The sequence below is a fragment of the Parambassis ranga genome, chromosome 22 (assembly GCF_900634625.1).
Source record: "Parambassis ranga chromosome 22, fParRan2.1, whole genome shotgun sequence".
Classification (NCBI taxonomy): Eukaryota; Metazoa; Chordata; class Actinopteri; family Ambassidae; genus Parambassis; species Parambassis ranga.
This window is the reverse complement of record NC_041042.1, coordinates 15548738-15575838: the sequence shown is the minus strand read 5'-3', so window position 1 is coordinate 15575838 and position 27101 is coordinate 15548738. Positions and strand designations below refer to the sequence as shown.

The 27101-nt window shown below is 42.6% G+C and overlaps 1 gene segment (V, D, J or C); it reads left to right on the top strand.

Moving 5' to 3' along the window:
• The first annotated feature begins 1656 nt into the window (after positions 1 to 1656).
• The window catches only part of LOC114427036 (T-cell receptor beta-2 chain C region-like), a 31919-nt gene continuing 6474 nt past the window's right edge, over positions 1657 to 27101 (top strand). Inside the window, 4 exon segments of the C gene segment in view lie at positions 1657 to 1699; positions 1781 to 1920; positions 2571 to 2739; positions 22256 to 22259. Of these exon segments, the coding sequence occupies positions 1693 to 1699; positions 1781 to 1920; positions 2571 to 2739; positions 22256 to 22259 (320 nt within the window).

Here is a 27101-nt window from a genome sequence, read left to right as displayed (position 1 = left end):
TACTGGTACAGACAGCTGCCTGGAGAAACCATGAAACTGATCGTCTTCACAACTACAACAAACCCAAATCATGACTTTGGAGATTTTAGCAAAGAGAAATTCTCAGCCACTAAAACTGTAGCAGAGAGCGGGACGTTCACAGTGAAGAACCTGCAGCCTGAAGATAAGGGAGTGTATTTCTGTGCTGTGAGTAAACACAGTGATACAGACATGTGTGAGAGCTGAACAAAAACCCAGCACAGTCAGACACAAGCATCTCCTGCACTGTAGAACCACAAACACTTCAGAGAGTGATCCTTCATGTGGATTCTGATGCAGCAGCTGGCAGGATCAGGGACACTCCCACCTCCCCTGATATCACACAGACACACTCGGGTCTCTACAATCAGTTTTATTAAATCACAATGAGGATCACAGCAGCTCTAATCAGACTCTCTGCAGCTCTGCTCTGTGTAGGAGGTACGAAACATTCATCACTGACATGAGACAATTCTGTTTGGTTTCTTATTTATTTAAGAGTATTTAATTTTCTGCCTGCAGGTCTAACAGACAGCAGTGGTGTGACCCAGACTCCCCTGCTGTGGATGAGCAGGGGCCAGTCTGCCACCATGAGCTGCAGCCACACTAAGGGGGCTGGCTACTACCAGATGTACTGGTACAGACAGCTGCCTGGAGAAACTATTAAACTGATCGTCTTCACAAATACAGCCAACCCAAATCATGACTTTGGAGATTTTAGCAAAGAGAAATTCTCAGCCACTAAAACTGTAGCAGATAGCGGGACGTTCACAGTGAAGAACCTGCAGCCAGAAGATAAGGGAGTGTATTTCTGTGCTGTGAGCCTGGGCCAACACAGTGATACAGACATGTGTGAGAGCTGAACAAAAACCCAGCACAGTCAGACACAATCATCTCCTGCACTGTAGAACCACAAACACTTCAGAGAGTGATCCTTCCTAATTTAGACCTGGGCACAGAGAGGAATCAGAGAGTTTTTGCCTTCTCTGTATGTCAGTCTGAAATGACTGTCTGTCGACAGGCTTCTTAACATCCTCAGACTCTGTGTGTGTGTGTGATGAGACTCACCTTAGACTCCGACACATCTGGACCTGCTCCAGCTGCTGCTGATTGGCTGAGACTGTACATGTGAGGACAGCAGAGTCTGCAGACTATCAGGGTGCCATCTGCTGGTTAAACCTGCAGCACATCAGATAATGAGAGTGAGTAATCACTGTCCTGTGGAGCAAGTTCCATCCTTAATGACAGTCTCACACACATGTTCACCATTTAAAACCTTTCGTTAAATGACAGTGGTGCGGTTATAAAGGCTTTTGTTATGTTGTATTGGCAAAGTGCTGTAAACTTGTTATTGTTGCTGCGTATCAGGTCGGCTCAGAGCTGCAGATGTTTCATTCTTAAACAATTATTCAGTTTCAAATGCCATTTTTCTGCTTTTGTGCATCTTTATCGTCATCACATCAGGGTCACTGTTTAAACTTTAACTTAATGTGCTCTGATGGACAGTAGGGGTCCCAAACTACCACTGACGCTGCTGAGTGATGACACAGTGCAGAGACACGCCCACATGCAGGGCCTCATATCAATACGCTGGTTCTCTACTCTACGAAACAAAACATGGATGCCATCCTCATTAAACAAGGCGTCCTCACACTGTTGGTGTGTTTGCTGTGGATGTCAGGTAATAAACTCACAGTTCATGTTTTTGCAGCTGTGCAAATAGATTTTTGGGTATGATGTCACCTTTAACCTCTACACACAGGTTGTACTGATGGAAGCGACGTTACCCAGACCCCCATGCTCTGGAAGAATAAGGGTGACAGTGCCACTATGCACTGTAACCACACTAAGGATGCTAACCATTTCCAGATGTACTGGTACAGACAGCTGCCTGGAGAAACCATGAAACTCATCGTCTTCACAACTACAACAAACCCAAATCATGACTTTGGAGATTTCAGCAAAGAGAAATTCTCAGCCACTAAAACTGTAGCAGAGAGCGGGACGTTCATTGTGAAGAACCTGCAGCCTGAAGATAAGGGAGTGTATTTCTGTGCTGTGAGTAAACACAGTGATACAGACATGTGTGAGAGCTGAACAAAAACCCAGCACAGTCAGACACAAGCATCTCCTGCACTGTAGAACCACAAACACTTCAGAGAGTGATCCTTCATGTGGATTCTGATGCAGCAGCTGGCAGGATCAGGGACACTCCCACCTCCCCTGATATCACACAGACACACTCGGGTCTCTACAATCAGTTTTATTAAATCACAATGAGGATCACAGCAGCTCTAATCAGACTCTCTGCAGCTCTGCTCTGTGTAGGAGGTACGAAACATTCATCACTGACATGAGACAATTCTGTTTGGTTTCTTATTTATTTAAGAGTATTTAATTTTCTGCCTGCAGGTCTAACAGACAGCAGTGGTGTGACCCAGACTCTTCTGCTGTGGAAGAACAGGAGTCAGTCTGCCACCATGAGGTGCAGTCAAACTAGGGGCAGCACATATCGAGAAATGTACTGGTACAGACAGCTGCCAGGGGAGAACATGAAGCAAATTGTTTACACAACTGCATACAGCGCTCACGAGTATGAAAGTGGCTTCAATAAGGAATATTTTCCAGCAACAAAGAAAGACGCTGAGACTGGATCTCTGACTGTGAAGAATCTGCAGCCTGAAGACAGCGGAGTGTATTTCTGTGCTGTGAGAGAACACAGTGATACAGGCGAATCAGACAGCTGCACAAATACCAACGACTACTGTCACAGGGGCTGAAGATATCAGTGCCTTCAATGACCTGCAGGGGGAGCTGTAGACTTCATTTCTTTTTGTGTGTCTGATGATCTGTGACTGTTCACAATAGATGATTAATAAATAAAATTAAAAAGTGTTTACATCATACATTATTTACGTTATGTAAGATTTTAGGATTATCTGAAAAGCCTGTTTGACCGTCTTAGAAAAGTCATCTGGCTGTGTATCCACAACAAATGCAACACATATCATGATACAGGGATGATCATGTTCAGCAACAAATATGGCTGCCTCAGCTGATCTGAAAGTAGGAGGTTCTTGGCTTATATGATGTGAACACATCACACACTAACAATGCTGTAACTACACCCACAGCTGTAGGTGGAGGACATGGCTGCTCTCAGACATGGTCTCCTCAGCTTGTTGGTGTTGCTGCTCTGGATTACAGGTAAAGATCAGCAGATTTATTTCAGCAGTCACAGCTACAGTTATGAAACTGTGAAAAGTAAAATGATCACTTTCCCTACACAGGTCTAACTGATGGAAGTGGTGTATGGCAGACCCCCATGCTGTGGGAGAAGAAGGATGGAAATGCCATCATGCACTGTAACCACACTAATGGGGGTGGCTACTACCAGATGTACTGGTACAGACAGCTGCCCGGAGAAACCATGAAACTCATCGTCTTCACGTATACAGGCCAGACTGAGCACGACTTTGGAGATTTTAGCAAAGAGAAATTCTCAGCCACTAAAACTGTAGCAGAGAGCGGGACGTTCACAGTGAAGAACCTGCAGCCTGAAGATAAGGGAGTGTATTTCTGTGCTGTGAGTCAACACAGTGATACAAACATGTGTGAGAGCTGAACAAAAACCCAGCACAGTCAGACACAAGCATCTCCTGCACTGTAGAACCACAAACACTTCAGAGAGTGATCCTTCATGTGGATTCTGATGCAGCAGCTGGCAGGATCAGAGGACGTCACGCACTGCAGGGACACTCCCACCTCCTCTGGCATCACACAGACACACACTCGGGTCTCTACAATCAGCTTCATTAGACCACAATGAGGATCACAGCTGCTGAGAGATTTATCTGCAAATATTTAACCCTCATGCATTGTTCGCAAACACTACCCTAATGTGTTGTTCGGGGACAAAAACGTCCCCTAACTTTAACGGTTTTAAAAATATATTAGATAAATATTTTTTTGAACTTTTTTTGCATAGACCTTTTAATTAACTTCAGTTCTAATCAACAGTAGTGAAAAAATCATTTTCCCCCAGGATTTTAACCCTTTAATCACCAATTTTATAAGGGGTGGTGCTGAAAATTGAAAAAAAAACACACAAAATGGCTCATTTTTAATAGAAAAGGTGAATGTGGACTGGATTCTTTTGAACCTTTATTACAGTCTTGGTCATGTCAAACATCAGTAAAAAAATTGACTTTATTGCATTATTAGTTTTTGCACAGCACTGGATTTTCTTTTTTTCTCCCATTTTGTCCCATAGACTTACATTATAAACACACTTTTTTTGACTGCACAGCCATGGCACTACATAATCATGCATTCTTGATTGTTGGTGGTTTACCCTGTTGGTAGGAGGTAACATTTGTGATTTTTACAGTTAACAACTTAATTACCATATTAACCCTTTACCTGCAGGCCTGTGCTCATGTAGTGTAGTTTCTGGCTTGTATATGGAGTTATAGGGAGTATTTTAGCACATAATTGTGTGTCTACACACTGTGTGTGTATGTTAGAGAGGAAGAGAGCCATTTGCACACTGATCTTGTTGTCTGTGAGTACACACAACCACAGAGTCTTCATAGTAAACAAAAACAAAGAAAGTGTTGCTATGCACGTGTGGCCCTTTGATGTCTACAGGTGCAGACTAAACAAAACAAAAAGGCAAGTGGTCTTACATGTGACCTTGTGGTCATTTGATGGTGAGAAGAGCAGAAAGCAACATGAAGAGAGGATTCACTTGTGCACAATCTCTGGAAATGATTGTGCAGCCTGGCTCTATGAAGGGCCAGGCTGTGAAGCTGTGAAGGCTGCACAAGTAGATCCGTCACTTGTTCACAAGCGAATCCTTCATTCGTTCACAAGTGAATCCTTCACTCATGCACAGGTGAATCCTCTCTTCATGCTGCTTGCTGCTCTTGTCACCATTAAATGACCAGGAGGATGCATGCAAGCCCACTAGTGTTTTTGTTTTGTTTAGTCTGAACCTCTCAGCATCAAAGGGCCCGGCACTTACTTTTAGGGCTGCAACAAATTTACTTTACTTTACTTTACTAAACTACTTTTAATACTAATTTTAGTAGGGGACTAAACTGTAGATTAGATTTGGTTAGTCAATGATTATTTATTATGTTATCAAGTTATCTATCTATGGTGTCTAGTTAGTAACATGCACATGTACGTATGGTCGTGTGGAGCGCAACAAACCATGGAGAAGGGGCACTTAGACTTCACTTAGACTAATTCAGTGATCTCAACTGAGACACTAACCTAAAAGTAAAGTCACTCTACTGGAGGACGTGTTTTCCGAAAGCTAAAAAAAAAAAAAAAACAGCTATTTTACCCATCCACAACTTCAGACGCCAGAACTCCTGGATGTTTTCATTTTACATGCTTATGCATCGCCGTTGTACGCCTGAATTAGGTACACTTCACTTACTTAGTAACTTTATTTTCCTGACTTTCCTTCCCTGACAGTGTGCAAATGGCTCTCTTCCTCTCTAACATACACACACAGTGTGTAGACACACAATTATGTGCTAAAATACTCCCTATAACTCCATATACTTAAGCCAGAAACTACAGTACATGAGCACAGGCCTGCAGGTAAAGGGTTAATATGGTAATTAAGTTGTTAACTGTAAAAATCCCAAATGTTACCTCCTACCAACAGGGTAAACCACCAACAATCAAGAATGCATGATTATGTAGTGCCATGGCTGTGCAGTCAAAAAAAGTGTGTTTATAATGTAAGTCTATGGGACAAAATGGGAGAAAAAAAGAAAATCCAGTGCTGTGCAAAAACTAATAATGCAATAAAGTCAATTTTTTTACTGATGTTTGACATGACCAAGACTGTAATAAAGGTTAAAAAGAATCCAGTCCACATTCACCTTTTCTATTAAAATGAGCCATTTTGTGTTTTTTTTTTTCAATTTTCAGCACCACCCCTTATAAAATTGGTGATTAAAGGGTTAAAATCTTGGGGGAAAATGATTTTTTCACTACTGTTGATTAGAACTGAAGTTATTAAAAGGTCTATGCAAAAAAATTTCAAAAAAATATTTATCTAATATATTTTTAAAACCGTTAAAGTTAGGGGACGTTTTTGTCCCCGAACAACACATTAGGGGGTAAAATTTGCCCACAGTGTACCGTTGACCTATGAAAAATTTTAAAGTCATATTAACAAAATTTATGTAAAATTAAGCTTATTGAGGAAAAATGATTCAATTTGTCCACATATTGACAAAGTTATGGCCAAAATAAACAGAAAAATTTCTCTCAGAGGACAAAAATGTCCCGAACAACACATGAGGGTTAATTTTCTGCCTGCAGGTCTAACAGACGGCAGTGATGTGACCCAGACTCCTCTGCTGTGGATGAACAGGGGTCAGTCTGCCAACTACTGCTGTCACAGGGGCTGAAGGCATCCGTGCCTTCAATGACCTGTAGGGGGAGCTGTAGACCTTTAGATTCTATCAGTTTTGTTTTTTGCACTTATTCCTAAAGACGATGATTAGAACCATGAAAGGCATTTAAATACCTGATTCTGTGTTTTGGCTCCATGTAAAAGTGAATTAGAATAAATCATCAACATATGTTGATCACACACAGTCACAGTCACAGTATAACACGATGTTGCACAGAGAACAATCAAAGAGCAACAACAAACAGTCTGACAACCTTTATTGACATCATTAAAATACACTGCTTCACATTGACATTCACAATCAAACAAGTGGCTCACAGAGATCAATAGAAACAGATGTGATTTGGGGAAGAATAAAGCAGAGGATGAAAACTCTCCTCAAAAAGGGGGACTATAAAAAAAGTCTATTATTTTTATAATTTGAAGTTAAACACATTACTTGGAAAGGGGCCACTTTGTCTCACGTTTCAAGGACTATTGACGTTTATTGTATATTTCAACTAATATTTAGGAACACCCATAATACATGTTCAGACATGAAAACAACCTTGAAACATTAATCCAGAGCCAACACTCGGTTTGTCTCCTCCCCTCTAGTACACCTCATAACGGCCTGTCAGTCGAAACAGAGACAAAACTTACATCATGATCAATAACATCAACAGGATCACTCTTCTTCTTCTTGTGCTCCTCTGTAGGTTTGAAAGCTGCACAGATTTTATGTTTTTGGTACCACGTCTGCTCTCTTAATGTTTCCTTCTTTCAGCACAGGTCCTTCACTGAGCTCCAAAGTCCATCAGGATCCACCATCAATACTTGGAAACCTTGATGGTCCGGCAACAATCAGCTGTAACCACTCAGTCAGCTCCTACAATGTGATATTGTGGTACCAGAAGGTGCCGGGCAGCTCTGCCCTCAAACTCATTGGATATATTCTGTATGGTAACGCAGTCCTGGAGGATGAATACCAAAAGAGGTTCAGTGTGAGCGGAGACGGCTCGGTGAAGTCTGAGCTTCACACGCAGAAACTCAGCACAGAGGACAGTGGCGTCTATTACTGTGCAGCTAGTAGGCACAGTGACTCAGTTACCTCAACGCCTCTACAAAAACCCTCTCTGATCACCCACTGAGGAGGCGGAGGAGTACACCTGCAAAACATTAAAGCATTACACCGTCTCTTCCTGTGTTCATCCCTCCTCCTCCACATGCAGTAAGCTCTGATCAGTCTGCATTGTTTCCATCATGATCAGACTCTTCCTCCACTTAGCAGCTCTGCCGTTCTGTCTAACAGGTAATCTTCAAACTGTTTCTTTCTCTGTGGTGTTTCTTCACTTTAAAGCCGTTTGTTTCACTTTTTTTCTGCAGAACTCTCAAAATACAGCGTCCACCAGTCTTCCACTGACCTGATTGAACCTCCTGGTAAAGAGATCCAGATAAAATGCAACCATTCAAACAATGACTTCGACATGATCCAGTGGTACAAACAGTCTCCTGGGAAAAATGACATGACTCTGATCGGCTACGCACGATTCACTTCGACAGCTCTTGAAGATCAGTTCAACAACATCTACAGTGTGACAGGTTCTGGGAGCAGCCTGTCGTCTCTTCACTTTCCAAAGCTGAGACTACCTGAGGACAGCGCTGTGTATTTCTGTGCTGCTAGTAGAGCACAGTGCTGCATGAAGCCTCTGTGTTCGACAAAAACCTTCTCCAGTCATTCACCTGCTGATAACAACACCAGCAGCAAATAAACCACATATATATATGAGCCAGATCAGACAGCTGGCTCACCACCACACTGCTTCTGATTTCACCCCTTAGGGGGCAGTGTTTCCCCACAGGCAGATAATTAACAGCAAGATAAATATTTGAATAAAGGAGGAGGAAGAGGAGGAGGCACAATGACTCCTCCCACTCTGGTTTCCTACTTTTATGTTGCTGACAACAGAAAGAAACACTTTAAAGTCAAAATGTTGACGCTCATTCTCTGCTGCATGACTCTGAATGTTATCCTGGTTTCAGGTAATGGAATGGAACGTCACTGCAAACTTTAAGTTGAACTTGTGTATTTACAGTGTTGTTTGTATTTTCCACAGGTTCCCCTAAAAGTGATCAAATTCACCAGACTCCACTCCACACTCTGATAAAACATGGAGGAGAAGCTCAGATCAGCTGCTGGCACACTGTTCAAAACTATGATCAAATCCTCTGGTACAAACAACTGCACAACAATCAGCTGCAGCTGCTGGGACACATGGTAGGCAGCACTGCATTTCCAGAGGATGGAGTGGATGTGAAGATAGAGGGGGGCACAAATAAAAACGAGAACTGCACATTGACAATGAAGGGACTCACACTGAACAGCAGTGCAGTGTACTTCTGTGCTGCTCGTTACCACAGTGCTGCATCCTCACAGATCCTCAGTGCAAAAACCTCCCAATCACAGGCTCAGCTCAGAGACTCCTGCAGCTGTTTCATAAGGTGGCAGTATATCTTTACTCTACGAGTGTAGTGGGAGTTGATGATTATAACAACATGTTGAGGCTCCACCCACCTAATGATGGTTTGTTGATAGGAACCAGTGTAACTGCTGATGCTCTCAGAAAGTCCTTCATGCAGCCAAACACAGCAGGAAGCATGATTGTTCTCCTCCTCCTCCACATGCAGTAAGCTCTGATCAGTCTGCATTGTTTCCATCATGATCAGACTCTTCCTCCACTTAGCAGCTCTGCCGTTCTGTCTAACAGGTAATCTTCAAACTGTTTCTTTCTCTGTGTTTCTTCACTTTAAAGCTGTTTGTTTCACTTTTTTCCTGCAGAACTCTCAAAATACAGCGTCCACCAGTCTCCCACTGACCTGATTGAACATCCTGGTAAAGAGATCCAGATAAAATGCAACCATTCAAACTCAGACTTTAACATGATCCAGTGGTACAAACAGTCTCCTGGGAAAAATGACATGACTCTGATCGGCTACGCACAATTCACTTCGACAGCTGTTGAAGATCAGTTCAACAACATCTACAGTGTGACAGGTTCTGGGAGCAGCCTGTCGTCTCTTCACTTTCCAAAGCTGAGACTACCTGAGGACAGCGCTGTGTATTTCTGTGCTGCTAGTAGAGCACAGTGCTGCATGAAGCCTCTGTGTTCGACAAAAACCTTCTCCAGTCATTCACCTGCTGATAACAACACCAGCAGCAAATAAACCACATATATATATGAGCCAGATCAGACAGCTGGCTCACCACCACACTGCTTCTGATTTCATCCTTTAGGGGGCAGTGTTTCCCTGCAGGCAGATAATTAACAACAAGATAAACATTTGAATAGAGGAGGAGGCACAATGACTCCTCCCACTCTGGTTTTCTATGCTGAAGAGAAGTGCAGTTTTCCAACCTTCATGAAAAGAGGAGGAGTCAATGAGACACACTGAAACTACAAACATGTCCATGTGCAAGAATAATCACTTAATGAGTTTAATTTTTAACCATTCCTGCAGGTTCCTCTGACAACAACAAGGTTACACAGACTCCACCTGTCATTTACTGCAGACATGGAGAAACACCAACAATCAGCTGCTCACACAGTGATCAAAACTACAACCAAATCCTCTGGTACAAACAGTCAGAGAGGAATCACATGCAGCTGCTGGGATACATGAATGTGATGACCGTGTATCCAGAGGATGGAGTGAATGTGAAGATAGAGGGGCGTGCGACTGCAGGACAGACCTGCACTTTAACTATTGAGGGACTCATGCTGAACAGCAGTGCAGTGTACTTCTGTGCTGCTCGTTACCACAGTGCTGCATCCTCACAGATCCTCAGTGCAAAAACCTCCCAATCACAGGCTCAGCTCAGAGATTCCTGCAGCTGTTTCATTAGGTGGCAGTATATCTTTACTCTGCGAGTGTAGTGGGAGTTGATGATTATAACAACATGTTGAGGCTCCACCCACCTAATGATGGTTTGTTGATAGGAACCAGTGTAACTGCTGATGCTCTCAGAAAGTCCTTCATGCAGCCAAACACAGCAGGAAGCATGATTGTTCTCCTCCTCATCATTCATTTAAACTGTGACCTGGTTTCAGGTAATGTCATTAAGATGTTACATTTTATGTTGAGCCACTACATGTGACACTGTTTTAACTTCATACTGTGTCTTTCTGTGCTTCAGGTTCCTCTCTCAGTGACAAAGTCCACCAGGGTCCAGTCAACATTTTCATCAAACCAACACAGACTGCTCAAATCCACTGCTCACACACAATTCCAAGTTATAACCAGATCTACTGGTACAGGCAGTCAACAGGCGGACAGCTGCAGCTGCTGGGGTACATGTTCATGAGCACGTTTAATCCAGAGAAAGGAGTGAATGTGAAGATGGAAGGGAGCGCAGCTGAAGGCAAGAACTGCACATTAACAACTGAAAGACTGGAGCTGAACAGCAGTGCAGTGTACTTCTGTGCTGCTAGTTACCACAGTGCCACACATCACTGCTTCTCTGTACAAAAACCTCCTCATCACAGTGTCACAGCTCACAGCCGCTGACACCTGGAAAAAGAACTGTTACATCACACAATGATCAGAAACCACAATAAAAGCTATCCTGTTATATAACCCTCACATAAGTCAACCTGATGACTATCAACAGTTCATCTTCATGTGGTGTCATGAAGCCTTCCAAATTAGTGAACAGATTCTACATAATTAATGGCTGTGCTGCATTAATCTGGAGTTTAGCTCATGTTTTCATGTAAAGATTGCCCATAGATTTTAGAATGTAGCCAGTACTGGATGTTGTGTGATGCTCATGAATAACATGGCTGTTATTAGGTAAAGGTGCAGGGTTTGATTTCATAAAAGTTAAATTATAGAGTCATTTTGTGACAATGCTGCACTTTGGGGTGCCCTCTGCTGGACAAACTGTGAAATAAGTCAAATTCTAAACGACACCAAGAATTTCTTTCATGTCTTTTATGATAAGCCAATATCAGCTGATCAGTTTATTAGTCAGGCTCTCTGCAATAACATTTTTCAGTAACTTATTACAAACCATATGCATGTTTAGGTCATCTGTTGCCTGGTGGAAAGTTTGTTTCCATCACTTTTTAGACGTGTTCCAACCTTCATGAAAAGAGGAGGAGTCAATGAGACACACTGAACTTTAAAAGGACGTTTGTTTCTGACATGGGAGGGCTTCCTCAGATAAGAAGGTGGAAATGCAGCATACTACCTTACACTGATGAAACACACAGCATCAACTACACTGATCCTAAATTCAGGCAGAAAGCACCACATCATGATCATCTTCCTCTGCACAGCCTTTAATATTGTCCTGGTCTCAGGTAACAGGTCTTCTTTGTTCCTTTAAACTCTCACTGTCTATTTATGTTTCACACTGTTAACTCAGAAATATTCATGTTTGGATTCAGAAACTACAAACATGTCCATGTGCAAGAATAATCACTTAATGAGTTTAATTTTTAACCCTTCCTGCAGGTTCCTCTGACAACAACAAAGTCACACAGACTCCACCTGTCATTTACTGCAGACATGGAGAAACACCAACAATCAGCTGCTCACACAGTGATCAAAACTACAACCAAATCCTCTGGTACAAACAGTCAGAGAGGAATCAGATGCAGCTGCTGGGATACATGAATGTGATGACCGTGTATCCAGAGGATGGAGTGAATGTGAAGATAGAGGGGCGTGCGACTGCAGGACAGACCTGCACTTTAACTATTGAGGGACTCACACTGAACAGCAGTGCAGTGTACTTCTGTGCTGCTTGTTACCACAGTGCTGCATCCTCACAGATCCTCAGTGCAAAAACCTCCCAATCACAGGCTCAGCTCAGAGACTCCTGCAGCTGTTTCATTAGGTGGCAGTATATCTTTACTCTGTGAGTGTAGTGGGAGTTGATGATTATAACAACATGTTGAGGCTCCACCCACCTAATGATGGTTTGTTGATAGGAACCAGTGTAACTGCTGATGCTCTCAGAAAGTCCTTCATGCAGCCAAACACAGCAGGAAGCATGATTGTTCTCCTCCTCCTCCACATGCAGTAAGCTCTGATCAGTCTGCATTGTTTCCATCATGATCAGACTCTTCCTCCACTTAGCAGCTCTGCCGTTCTGTCTAACAGGTAATCTTCAAACTGTTTCTTTCTCTGTGGTGTTTCTTCACTTTAAAGCTGTTTGTTTCACTTTTTTTCTGCAGAACTCTCAAAATACAGCGTCCACCAGTCTCCCACTGACCTGATTGAACATCCTGGTAAAGAGATCCAGATAAAATGCAACCATTCAAACAATGACTTCGACATGATCCAGTGGTACAAACAGTCTCCTGGGAAAAATGACATGACTCTGATCGGCTACGCACAATTCACTTCGACAGCTGTTGAAGATCAGTTCAACAACATCTACAGTGTGACAGGTTCTGGGAGCAGCCTGTCGTCTCTTCACTTTCCAAAGCTGAGACTACCTGAGGACAGCGCTGTGTATTTCTGTGCTGCTAGTAGAGCACAGTGCTGCATGAAGCCTCTGTGTTCGACAAAAACCTTCTCCAGTCATTCACCTGCTGATAACAACACCAGCAGCAAATAAACCACATATATATATGAGCCAGATCAGACAGCTGGCTCACCACCACACTGCTTCTGATTTCATCCTTTAGGGGGCAGTGTTTCCCCACAGGCAGATAATTAACAACAAGATAAACATTTGAATAGAGGAGGAGGAAGAGGAGGAGGCACAATGACTCCTCCCACTCTGGTTTTCTATGCTGAAGAGCAGTGCAGTTTTCCAACCTTCATGAAAAGAGGAGGAGTCAATGAGACACACTGAAACTTTAAAAGGACGTTTGTTTCTGACATGGGAGGGTTTCCTCAGATAAGAAGGTGGAAATGCAGCATACTACCTTACACTGATGAAACACACAGCATCAACTACACTGATCCTAAATTCAGGCAGAAAGCACCACATCATGATCATCTTCCTCTGCACAGCCTTTAATATTGTCCTGGTCTCAGGTAACAGGTCTTCTTTGTTCCTTTAAACTCTTACTGTGGTTATTTATGTTTCACACTGTTAACTCAGAAATATTCATGTTTGGATTCAGAAACTACAAACATGTCCATGTGCAAGAATAATCACTTAATGAGTTTAATTTTTAACCCTTCCTGCAGGTTCCTCTGACAACAACAAGGTCACACAGACTCCACCTGTCATTTACTGCAGACATGGAGAAACACCAACAATCAGCTGCTCACACAGTGATCAAAACTACAACCAAATCCTCTGGTACAAACAGTCAGAGAGGAATCAGATGCAGCTGCTGGGATACATGAATGTGATGACCGGGTATCCAGAGGATGGAGTGAATGTGAAGATAGAGGGGCGTTCGACTGCAGGACAGACCTGCACTTTAACTATTGAGGGACTCACACTGAACAGCAGTGCAGTGTACTTCTGTGCTGCTTGTTACCACAGTGCTGCATCCTCACAGATCCTCAGTGCAAAAACCTCCCAATCACAGGCTCAGCTCAGAGACTCCTGCAGCTGTTTCATAAGGTGGCAGTATATCTTTACTCTGTGAGTGTAGTGGGAGTTGATGATTATAACAACATGTTGAGGCTCCACCCACCTAATGATGGTGTGTTGATAGGAACCAGTGTAACTGCTGATGCTCTCAGAAAGTCCTTCATGCAGCCAAACACAGCAGGAAGCATGATTGTTCTCCTCCTCATCATTCATTTAAACTGTGACCTGGTTTCAGGTAATGTCATTAAGATGTTACATTTTATGTTGAGCCACTACATGTGACACTGTTTTAACTTCATACTGTGTCTTTCTGTGCTTCAGGTTCCTCTCTCAATGACAAAGTCCACCAGGGTCCAGCCAACATTTTCATCAAACCAACACAGACTGCTCAAATCCACTGCTCACACACAATTGCAACTTATAACCAGATCCTCTGGTACAGGCAGTCAACAGGCGGACAGCTGCAGCTGCTGGGCAACATGTATTTAAGCAATTTTAATCCAGAGAAAGGAATAGATGTGAAGATGGAAGGGAGCGCAGCTGAAGGCAAGAACTGCACATTAACAACTGAAAGACTGGAGCTGAACAGCAGTGCAGTGTACTTCTGTGCTGCTAGTTACCACAGTGCCACACATCACTGCTTCTCTGTACAAAAACCTCCTCATCACAGTGTCACAGCTCACAGCCGCTGACACCTGGAAAAAACAACTGTTACATCACACAATGATCAGAAACCACAATAAAAGCTATCCTGTTATATAACCCTCACATAAGTCAACCTGATGACTATCAACAGTTCATCTTCATGTGGTGTCATGAAGCCTTCCAAATTAGTGAACAGATTCTACATAATTAATGGCTGTGCTGCATTTAATCTGGAGTTTAGCTCATGTTTTCATGTAAAGATTGCCCATAGATTTTAGAATGTAGCCAGAACTGGATGTTGTGTGATGCTCATGAATAACATGGCTGTTATCAGGTAAAGGTGCAGGGTTTGATTTCATAAAAGTTAAGTTATTGATTCGTTTTGTGACAATGCTGCACTTTGGGGTGCCCTCTGCTGGACAAACTGTGAAATAACCCAAATTCTAAATGGCACCAAGAATTTCTTTCATGTCTTTTATGATAAGCCAATATCAGCTGATCAGTTTATTAGTCAGGCTCTCTGCAATAACATTGTTCAGTAACTTATTACAAACCATATGCATGTTTAGGTCATCTGTTGCCTGGTGGAAAGTTTGTTTTCATCACTTTTTAGACGTGTTCCAACCTTCATGAAAAGAGGAGGAGTCAATGAGACACACTGAACTTTAAAAGGTCGTTTGTTTCTGACATGGGAGGGTTTCCTCAGATAAGAAGGTGGAAATGCAGCATACTACCTTACACTGATGAAACACACAGCATCAACTACACTGATCCTAAATTCAGGCAGAAAGCACCACATCATGATCATCTTCCTCTGCACAGCCTTTAATATTGTCCTGGTCTCAGGTAACAGGTCTTCTTTGTTCCTTTAAACTCTCACTGTCTATTTATGTTTCACACTGTTAACTCAGAAATATTCATGTTTGGATTCAGAAACTACAAACATGTCCATGTGCAAACATTCTCACTTAATGAGTTTAATTTTTAACCCTTCCTGCAGGTTCCTCTGACAACAACAAGGTCACACAGACTCCACCTGTCATTTACTGCAGACATGGAGAAACACCAACAATCAGCTGCTCACACAGTGATCAAAACTACAACCAAATCCTCTGGTACAAACAGTCAGAGAGGAATCACATGCAGCTGCTGGGATACATGAATGTGATGACCGGGTATCCAGAGGATGGAGAGAATGTGAAGATAGAGGGGCGTGCGACTGCAGGACAGACCTGCACTTTAACTATTGAGGGACTCACGCTGAACAGCAGTGCAGTGTACTTCTGTGCTGCTTGTTACCACAGTGCTGCATCCTCACAGATCCTCAGTGCAAAAACCTCCCAATCACAGGCTCAGCTCAGAGACTCCTGCAGCTGTTTCATAAGGTGGCAGTATATCTTTACTCTGTGAGTGTAGTGGGAGTTGATGATTATAACAACATGTTGAGGCTCCACCCACCTAATGATGGTGTGTTGATAGGAACCAGTGTAACTGCTAATGCTCTCAGAAAGTCCTTCATGCAGCCAAACACAGCAGGAAGCATGATTATTCTCCTCCTCATCATTCATTTAAACTGTGACCTGGTTTCAGGTAATGTCATTAAGATGTTACATTTTATGTTGAGCCACTACATGTGACACTGTTTTAACTTCATACTGTGTCTTTCTGTGCTTCAGGTTCCTCTCTCAGTAACAAAGTCCAACAGGCTCCAGTCAACATTTTCATCAAACCAACAGAGACTGCTCAAATCCACTGCTCACACACAATTGCAACTTATAACCAGATCCTCTGGTACAGGCAGTCAACAGGCGGACAGCTGCAGCTGCTGGGCCACATGTATTTAAGCACTTTTAATCCAGAGAAAGGAATAGATGTGAAGATGGAAGGGAGCGCAGCTGAAGGCAAGAACTGCACATTAACAACTGAAAGACTGGAGCTGAACAGCAGTGCAGTGTACTTCTGTGCTACTGGTTACCACAGTGCCACACATCACTGCTTCTCTGTACAAAAACCTCCTCATCACAGTGTCACAGCTCACAGCCGCTGACACCTGGAAAAAGAACTGTTACATCACACAATGATCAGATATTACAATAAACAGGTTTCTCCTGCCACATCCTGTTAACTTCATGGCTGACAATAGCTCATCTTTATGTACAGAATCCTTACATGTTCACTAATGAATCATTTAATTATAAATGAATAGATTCTGCAACTGTATTAGTTGTCCTGTAGCTTATCCTGGTTATTTGTTTGTTCTTTTCAGATCAATAAACAGAGTAAACACATTCCAACGGCAGTGGTTGTTGTCAGCATTATGTTAAAGTTTAAATAAGGAGTTTTATGTTATGTTTATGAATTTCACAGTAATGTATTTAACTAACTAGTTTACAACTTAGAAATCCTGCTATACACTGCTGACTTTTGTAGCGCCCCCTGCTGGATCAAACTTAAAACAGTTCTGATGCATATCAGGTGACATACAGATCTCAATACATCTATGTAAGCATCTATCGTACTGCTGGTATATTTCTGTCACGTTAAGTTAAATGTTAGGACTACAGCTATTTGTCAAAAATACACAAAAACAGACTTCTGCAGGTTAATTTCCATAACATTTGTCTGATTTCTTTTAATCTTTAGACAATGAGGAGGAGACCAGAGGCGGGTGTTTGTTTCTGAGATGGGAGGGTTTCCTCAGATGATGCAGCGCATGTCATAATGTCAGCACAGTATTAACTATATGCAGAATATAGTGACACCGCATCATGATCGTCTTCCTCTGCATAAGCTATACCATCGTCCTGGTTTCAGGTAACAGGTCTTCTTATTGTGCCTAAATATGTTGTATTAATTCAGAGATTACAGAGACTAAAAAACTATTTTCTGCAGGTTCCTCTGACGACAACAAGGTCAACCAGAATCCAGCTGTCATTTACATTAAAGCTGGAGAAAAAGCCACAATCAACTGTTCACACAGTATTCTGGACTACACCATGATCCTCTGGTACAAACAGTCAGGGAAGAATCAGCTGCAGCTCCTGGGATACATGAATGTAAATGATGGATATCCAGAGGCTGGGGTGGCTGTGACGATGAAGGGGAGTGCAATCAAAGGACAGACCTGCACATTCACAACAGAACCCCTCAGCCTGGGCAGCAGTGCAGTGTACTTCTGTGCTGCTAGTAAGCACAGTGCTGCATATCACCGAGTCTCAGTACAAAAACCTCTGAGTGACTGCTTGCACCTGTACCACCACCACTTCTAGACAATACTGCTCTGCTGTCTCATCACCAATCAGATGTTAAAATGGGCGCTTCCACACGTGCAGCTCTGTTCATTATCTGTGCTCAGAAATACTCTGTAATTTCATGAGAATTGTGTATTTTATTGTCTTTACATTTTACCCTATGCTTTCTATCTCGCTATGTTTTTAATATTGATTTAAAGCAGTCATTTTTAGCAGGCATTTTTTATTTATATGCCTCTTATGCCTCTTCCTCTCATCTCTTTGATTTTATCTTGTCGTTTGTCTCCACAGGTTTAACTCCAGGTATCCAAGTCTACCAAAGTCCAGGTCACACTTGGAGAAAACCTGGTGAAACCACCCGAATAAACTGCTCACACTGTATTCCCAGCTACATGCATGATCCAATCCTCTGGTACAGACAAACCCCAAACAGGAAGCTATACTTCCTGGGATCCATGTAGGGCATTTCCTTTAAGGGGAGGTCCCAGCTCAGTATATACCATAAATATTCAGCATCTGCAGTGTCTGTATCAACAGGATCACCATGACGACTCAAGCTCTCTTCACATGTTTAGTCTCTTCTCTGTGGCTTCAAGGTACACAGAAACATTTTAAGTCTTTCACTGTGTATTAAAAACAAGGATTAACTGTCATTTTCTTCACACAGTGCACCTCCACAATGTGATGCAGCACCCTTCAATCAGCTGGAGTTTCGCCTCCAAATCTGCAGAGATGAACTGCAGCCACAACAAAGACCTTTTTCACGACAAGATGTACTGGTTCAGGCAGCGTCCAGGGGAGACCATGACCTTTATAGTTTACTTGCTTTCCGGTGGACAGCCAGACTACAGCCAGGTCAATCAAACCAAATACTCAGCCACCAAAAATCACTATCAGAGAGGGGCTCTGACTGTGAAAGACCTCCAGCCTGAAGACAGCGGTGTGTATTTTTGTGCTGTGGGCAGACACAGTGATGTGAGAAGTACCAACAGCTGAACAAAAACTGTCAAGTCTGACTTTGTCTCCAGTAGGTGGCAGCAGGGATCAAGAAATACAGCAGCCAAACGGGCACCAAAATGTCACCTAATCTTCTGTGTGCCTTCTTATGTGGGGCTTCTTGTCAATGCTCTTGTTGTCTCATCACTAAATAAAGTGCAGATTCAAACTTCATCAGCATTCATGGTTTTAAATTTGACCCCTCCCCATCAGCTGAATGATTGCATTTCCTCTTCATCACTTCCTCTATGAAAGTCAGCTCAAGTTAAATCCAAATGACTGACAGTGTCACTGTGATGTAATGCAAAGTCAGTGAATCACGTCTGCAAAATGCACGTATTCTGATGCTGGCTTCTATAATTACAGGGAGACAAAAATGATCCGTATTCTCGTCTTTTGTTGTCTAGCAGGTAAAAGTCTTTACAGAGTCTGCTCAAATGTACATTTTTTTCTTCACTTACTCTCTCTTTTTTGTCCAGGTGTGTGTCTGGGTCTCGAGGTCCGTCAGTCTTCCTCTGATCTCATCACTAAAACCAGAACAAAGGTGCAGATTTTCTGCACTCATGATAGAACTGACTACAGAGTGATGCTCTGGTACCAGCAGCCGCCTGCAGACACAGCTATGAAACTCATTGGGTTTGTGTACTTCAGTAGTGTCACTATGGAGGAGCCATATAGAAAGGACTTCAACATCGCTGGAGATATGAGTGGGAACACGGCAAAGAACGGCTCTCTCATTGTTAATGCGACAGAGAACGTGCACAGTGCAGTTTACTACTGTGCAGCTAGAGAAGCACGATGACAAAAACCCCGTCTGAACTCTACAAAAACTGCAACACAGTTTATCATCAGTGGTTTTCAGTAAGAAATAAACTGCTCTGAGACACCTGCCTTTGTGGTTGTATATTGGTCTGATGCAATCATATCATCATTAGCTAATGTTACACTATTAATACATCGTCTAATGAAAGGTGGGAACCCATCATTTGTAAAGGAGAACGATAAAGCTCCTCCTCCTCCTCCATCACCTTTGGTTCCTCCTTTACTTACTGAGACACTGTCACAACTTCACCCACCACTTACTTGAGTCTCTGCATGATGCTTACATTCATTTTTTGCTGCTTCCTCACAGGTAACTACCCCTTACATTCAAATGAGCTGCATTTACTTCAACATTTTTAACATCTGTCCGACTCTGCAGGGGTTTGTGTGGGGATTCAGGTCCATCAGTCACCATCTGCTCTGATGAGAAAGGCAGGAGATGATGTTCAGCTAATCTGCACCCATGAACAAACAGACTACAGAGTGATGCTGTGGTACCAGCAGCCACCTGGAGACACGGCTCTGAAGCTCATCGGATATGTGGATTATACATCGATAAACTACGAAGAATCATATAAAAAGCATTTTAACATCACAGGAGATTTAAGTGGAAACACGGCTAAGAACGGCTCTCTGTTTATAGTGGGTCTGAAGCAGTCGGAGCACAGTGCTGTGTACTACTGTGCAGCTCGGTATGCACATCGACTCAGGTTTCCTGTCAACTACACAAAAACTAAATGTCTTTTATCAGATGTGGTCTCAGCCTGCCGGCTTCTCTCAGCGTCACATGGTGTCTACATCACTTCCTCATGTCTAAAGCACAGTCCATTCACAACCTCCTTCATTAGTGACTTATAAAGACACCTGCATGGAACCAAAATGATGCTTTTTCTCATATGTTATCATTTTATAGGTACTGTCCTCTGGATTGTTGTGTTTTTATTGTGTTTTACTGATAAATCAAAGTTGACTTTTATCTGTTTTTTGTAGGTTTTTCTCTGGGAGTTCAGATCCATCAGTCTCCCCCTGCTGTCATCAGCAAGGCGGGTGATGATGTTCAGCTTTCCTGCACGCACACACACACCAACTACAGAGTGATGCTGTGGTACCAGCAGCCGGCTGGAGACACGGCTCTGACGCTCATCGGATATGGATACGGGCAGTTCCTCAACGACAGCGTGGAAAAGTCGCTCAGAGATCATTTCAAACTTTCTGGAGAGTTAAGTGGAGACAAGAAATATGGCTTGCTTTCCATAAATGGTCTGAAGGCACCTGAACACACCGCGACATACTTCTGTGCAGCCAGGGAAGCACACCACTACAACTATCCATCTGCTCTTAACAAAAACCTCTTCCCGTCTCTGAATGCATCACTCCCACCAACCAACCATGTGATGTTTGTGGCTTCACTGATTGGTCCTACAATGCAGCACACACAAAATAAGACCTGCTGTTGATATGTTTCCGTTAGATGTCATGAAAGACGACCTAAAGCTCTGATTTCTCCTCTGCTACTCTTTAATTCACCATGAAGCCATCTCATCGCATTATATTTATCATTCTTGCTCTCTGGATTAAAGGTATCCATCATTACATTCTAAATTAAACATTTTCTGCTGATTTTGACCCACTGTGAAGCGGAGCAGGGGACACTAACACCAGGTGTCTTTGTTTCTTTACAGGAGTTCACCTCAATAAAGAAAAACAAGTCTCTCAGTCTCCAGCTGATATGTTACTGCAGCCAAACACTGAAAACAAGCTGAACTTAACGCATACAATCCCGAGCTATGACACCATTCTCTGGTACCAGCGCTCCCCAGGAGACACTGAATTGAAGCTGATTGCATATATATTTTATAAAACTCCCAAAGTGGAGACGCCGTTTGAAGGCCGTTTCAGTGTCAGTGGAGACGGAGAGAAAGAAGCTTATCTCCACATCCTGAAGCCAAAGCACCCAGAAGACAGTGGAGAATATTTTGGAGCAGCAAGTATGCACAGTAATAAAGAGTAGTGACTCCACTGTACAAAAACCTCCATAAAGCACCAGCAGATAACACACAGGAAACCAGAGAGGTCACATGACGCAGTACCAAAGCCCTGAAAATAACTGCTAATAAAAGTCATAGCACACTCAGCTCTCTGTAGTTTGCTTTAGGATCAATCAAAGTATTGATTTTACACATAAAAAAGACAATAGGAACCATGTTCAGCAACTTCCTCCCCAGCTAACCTCTCCAGTGAGCGACCCCTGGTTCATTCACCCTGTGGGTTTCACCTTCTAACCCTCTAAAGGGAGGTCCTGATCAGATGCCTGAACCTCCTCCATGGGCTTCTCCCAGTGTGGAGAAAGAGCAGACCGGCTCAGAACATCTACTGGATTTCAACACTTCTAAACGTTGATGAAGATTCTCAGTCATCCAGGTCATAATATGTATAGAAGATTAAAGCATGCCTTGCTTAAATCTTCAACACTTCTAACTTATCCTCAGATTATTCTTTCGTTTCCTGCACAAAGCTCATGACTTTAGCTGAGTGCAGGGATGTAGACTATATATAATATAGGTAAATCAATATCCTTGTCTAGAGCCTCTTAATGTTCTGACATCAACAAATCTGCTAATTCTTTGAGCTCTAGTTTGATCAGTAACTCATTCAATGTGTATATTTGGTGATCCTCCCCTTGCATCATGAGCATAGACTCACTTTTATTGTTTCCTATAATGATAAAGAGCACACAAGCCATAAAAAGTGTGACATTCTTCTCATAGAGAAGAAATGAAGGGTCCTGGAGTCTGCTCAGACGTGATTAATTGTACTTATATAAAACACAGCAGGGTCAGACCTGAACAGATTCAGCCAACAGGTGGAGGCACAGCACGCTGCATGCAGCTTTTATCATGAGGATGTGGTAATGAAATAAAACAACACCCTCCTCCTTCACTGTCAGCCTCATCATGAGGGCACAACCTTCTGTTACATCAGCGTCGCACAATGTCTTCATCAGTGCAAACGTTTCTCCTCATCTGTTTTTATTCTTCAAGTCTTCTTAAACGTAATTATTTTATCTCAAATTGAACATCATGGTTAAAAAAAACATTGTCTTGTGTTTTACATCCCTAACATTCAGTCTGCTTTCTCCACAGGTCAGGTGGGTGCTGTAAGTTTTCAGCAATCTCCTCCACAGGTGGTGAAGGAGAATTCAGAGGTCCACATCAACTGCAACCACGATGACACTAACCTTCCATTAATGCTGTGGTATCAGCAAAGAAGAGACACTCTGTCTCTGGACCTCATTGGGTTTGGATATGGGGCCAGCAGTCAGACCTATGAGGGTCAGTTTGAAAAACAATTCCAGCTGAAAAGAGACAGCAACACAGCTGGAACACTCACCATTCAGAAAAGCAGCCTGTCACACTCTGCTGTTTATTTCTGCGCTGCAAGCACACAGTGATGTGGTTTGATGCCAGCGCCTCACCAAAAACCCCCTGTAATGATGTGTAATGTGGCACAGTGTGCACTCCAAACAACCTGTTTTCAGAGTGACATTCAAAACAGTCAGTGAGACAGCAAAGCTACAAATTATGATAACAGACACTATTTAAAGCTCTGATGCCAGAATATATATATATATATATAATATATATAATTAAGGTGTTTATAAAAAATAAATTTAATTAACTTCAATGGACAGAGCTTCACACCAATCATGAGTCTAAGCTTCTGATCTCTACTTTCAGGGGGTCTGACCATCCCCCTTCAGCTATTTCTGCACTTTTAAGCCGGACATGACGAAACACACACTTGGAGTATTTTGGGGCCACACAGTCCCGTTAAGACCATGAAAAATGTAGAAACGGCCCTGACCTGCACATAAACACCACTAAAACCAACAAACTAGCCCAATGTTCGTTGTTAAGTAAAAACAGGCAGTTCTTACCTGAGTGCAGTGAAGACGTGATTCCTCCCAAACTCCCAAAACCTCCAAACTATCGTCAATAAACCTCAAATCTCTCCATCCTCCGCACCAGGTGTTTCCACTCATTCATGTTCCTCAACGAAGCAGCGGTCAGCCATGTTGAGTGGCCGGAACAATGTCCGTATATGGAAACCACGTGTTACAGTGGTGACCAATCACGTTTCAGCCAATCACCTGTGCCTGATGACAGATCATTAACAACAACAACAAAAGACAAAAAGCAGCAATAAGAAAGAATACAATGTTTTTTTTCTGCATGCATGACCATTATATGAAATCAAAGAAGTTTGATTAGAACATTTTGTGCATGTTTTAATTAAATAAATATAATAAAATTTAAAAAAAAATCTGATCAGTTGCTTTCAGAGAAGGAGGAGGAGGGTGGAGAAGGGGGAGGTGTCATGAATAATTAAGGAAAGATATGTTTCACTCATTAGTTTTGTTAGACAAAAGGAACATATATGTTCAGACACAATCATTTAGTTTTTATATTACAATTGTATATTTCTTATTAGAAATGATTTGTGCCTCCAGAATGCCAACTGCTTCATACACATTAGGGTTTTTGCTGCTTGCTCTCACAGGTAGGTTTATAACTGAAGACTGTATCCTGCACTGCACCGCTTGGATTCATCCTCACATGGACTGACTTTTCCCCACAGGAAACCTGGAGTGTGTTACCTTCGAACAGTCCTCCCCTCAGGTGGTGAGGGAAGGGTCCGGGCAGGTCAGTATCAACTGCAGCCATGATGACAGCAGCCTCTCAGCGATGCTGTGGTACCAACACAAACCGAGCAGCCGCACCATGAACCTCATTGGGTACGTGGTCATGATGGGAAACCCCTTCCAGGAGAGCCCTTTTATAGAAAGATTCACATTAAAACGGGACAACGTAATGAGGGGGTCTCTGATCATCGATGATGTGAAGCCCTCAGACACGGCTGTGTATTTCTGCGCTGCCAGCACACAGTGATGTGGTTTAATACACCTGCTTCACCAAAAACTGATGCCTGCTGCAGGCACAGTAGAGAAAATTCTACTGTTTACTTTCAAGCAGCACTATATGTCCAAAGTTAACACAGATATAATATTACTAAACAACAATGGATGATGGATGATGGATGAATTGTGGTGACAAGTACCTCCCCTCTGATCATGTGATCAAGTCTTTATAACATAGTGATGTTTGCATCAGCTGCATCATTCAGCTGCAGACGGCCCAACATGTTTCTCATTTGTCTCTCCGTCCTTTTACACTCAGGTGGGTGGACGTGCTAAAAGCTTAACAGCAAGTTTAAAGGTGAAAATTCACTTTGAAGTCCATCTTCTGCAGGTCTCAGTGTTGTTGTTCTTCAGTCTGGAGATCAGTTGTCTCATCCTGGAGGGACACAAACATTCGCCTGCAGCCTGGGTCCAGGCTTCGTCATGAGCAGCTACACCATGCTGTGGTACCGACAACACCGGCACGGAGCTCGGATGGAGTTCCTCCTGACAGAATATGATCAAAGTGTGGGCCGCTTCCAGTCATCTTTAAAGAGCTCTACAAACAGCTTCTCTCTTCAGATTAGTGAGCTGCTCCTCAATGACAGCAGCACTTATTACTGTGCTGCCAGACACAGTGGTGCACACACACTAGACAGTCATACAAATAATGACACAGATGGCAGGAAGGAGCTGTGGCTTGTTGGATTTGATATTAAAAATGTGTCACAAAAAAACTTACAAACATGTTTAAACGAGTAGATGATTTGTTCTGCACCTTCATCTCCTTGTGCACAAACAATAGGCACATGAAAGTATTGTGTTTATTTGAGTTCAGACAAAGCAGAAGTTGCTGGTTGTATCCGATCAAAAACTTGGTAGGTCTTAAAGGAACATGCCACTATTTTATGAAATTGGGTTATTCACCTTCTCCCCTACAGTTAGATAAGTGGATAAGCACATAATTGCATGCATTGTCTGGCCACAACACCGCTAGCTTAGCTTAGCCTTGTCAATGGACTCTAGAGAATCCAACAAGCATGATGTGAGAAAAAGTGAGCATAACAACAACAAAATCCTCTTCATTCACAATGAGTGAAAGTGCTGACACAGATTAACACAAGGCAGTTTCCTTCATATATTTCGGGAATATATTCTGAATACATAGGTGCTCTGAGACACAGTTCCTAGAGGCTGCAGGGTGAACTGCAGGTTCAACACTTCATGGCATGTATAAATATAGGATGTCAGCCATAAGAACAGGTGTTCACAAACAGAGGTGAAGCCAGAATTTAGTTGTACATGAAACAACCTGGTTGCTTGTTCTTATCATCTTTCTCTTTGGTCTTAATTTATTTAATAAGAAGAAGATTTCTGCTGCACAACTGCACAAAAACCTCACACTGGTCAGCAGAGAAGCTCTGCAGTTGCTGTTCTGTGGCCACTAGGAGTCTGTGCAGAGAAACTTTCTCCATCTGTTAGAATAAGATCTTCTCTCAGACAGTGAGGACACCAGTGAACATGGAGCTTCTCTTGGTTGTAACACTTCTGATCCTCACTGGTAAGAACATATTCATTCATCTGTAAAACAGCATGTTCTCCTCATTGAGTTTGATTCTTGTTTTGCAGATTCTTCCTTCTGTCTGAAAATTCTCCAGCCTCCATCTGTCTTCAGCAGAGCAGGGGAACCTGCTGTGACCCTGCAGTGTGAACAAGATGATCAACAATATTTCTACATGTTCTGGTACAGACAAAAAGACAGTGGAAAAATAGAGCTCGTCGCATATTCTCTTGCTAAAGACTCGGTGAACATTGAAGCCCCTTTTGACATGTCAAGGTTCACCATGACCCGGCGTACTTTGCTCAACTCCACTCTGCAGATACAACCTGTCGAGGCTGGAGACTCGGCTGTGTATTACTGTGCATCCAGTAGAGCACAGTGGTTCAGAAGCCTCAGCGGCTTAACAACAACCTCAAGAGGAAGCCAGGAAGAGGAGGAGGAGGAGGAAGAGGAGGAGGAGGAGGAGGAGGGATGTAAGGGAAAGGTACAGGTACAGTACTCTGACAGGTACTCAGGATCTTCAAATTAAAAGCATGGTGGCATGAATATATGTACATCAGAAAATTTACAAAAAAACAGACAGGATCTTGTTAAATGAACAGTTCAGGGATGTTTCTGCAGCAGCACAGAGATGACCTGCAGTGATAAGTGAGCAGGTGTCAGCAGAGTTAAAGTTCTTAGTGTTTCTGCTCTGAACAGTCTGTCATCTCTCTGTGTTTTAATCTCTACTGTGTTATATTCTATCATAAATCTATGTTCAAATCTACACCATGGAGATCAAGATGTGGCTGTTATTCCACACTGACCTCTACTGGATTAATGTGGCATTGCAGCCAAGTGTTGCATTTTTTTTATTCAGTTGTACT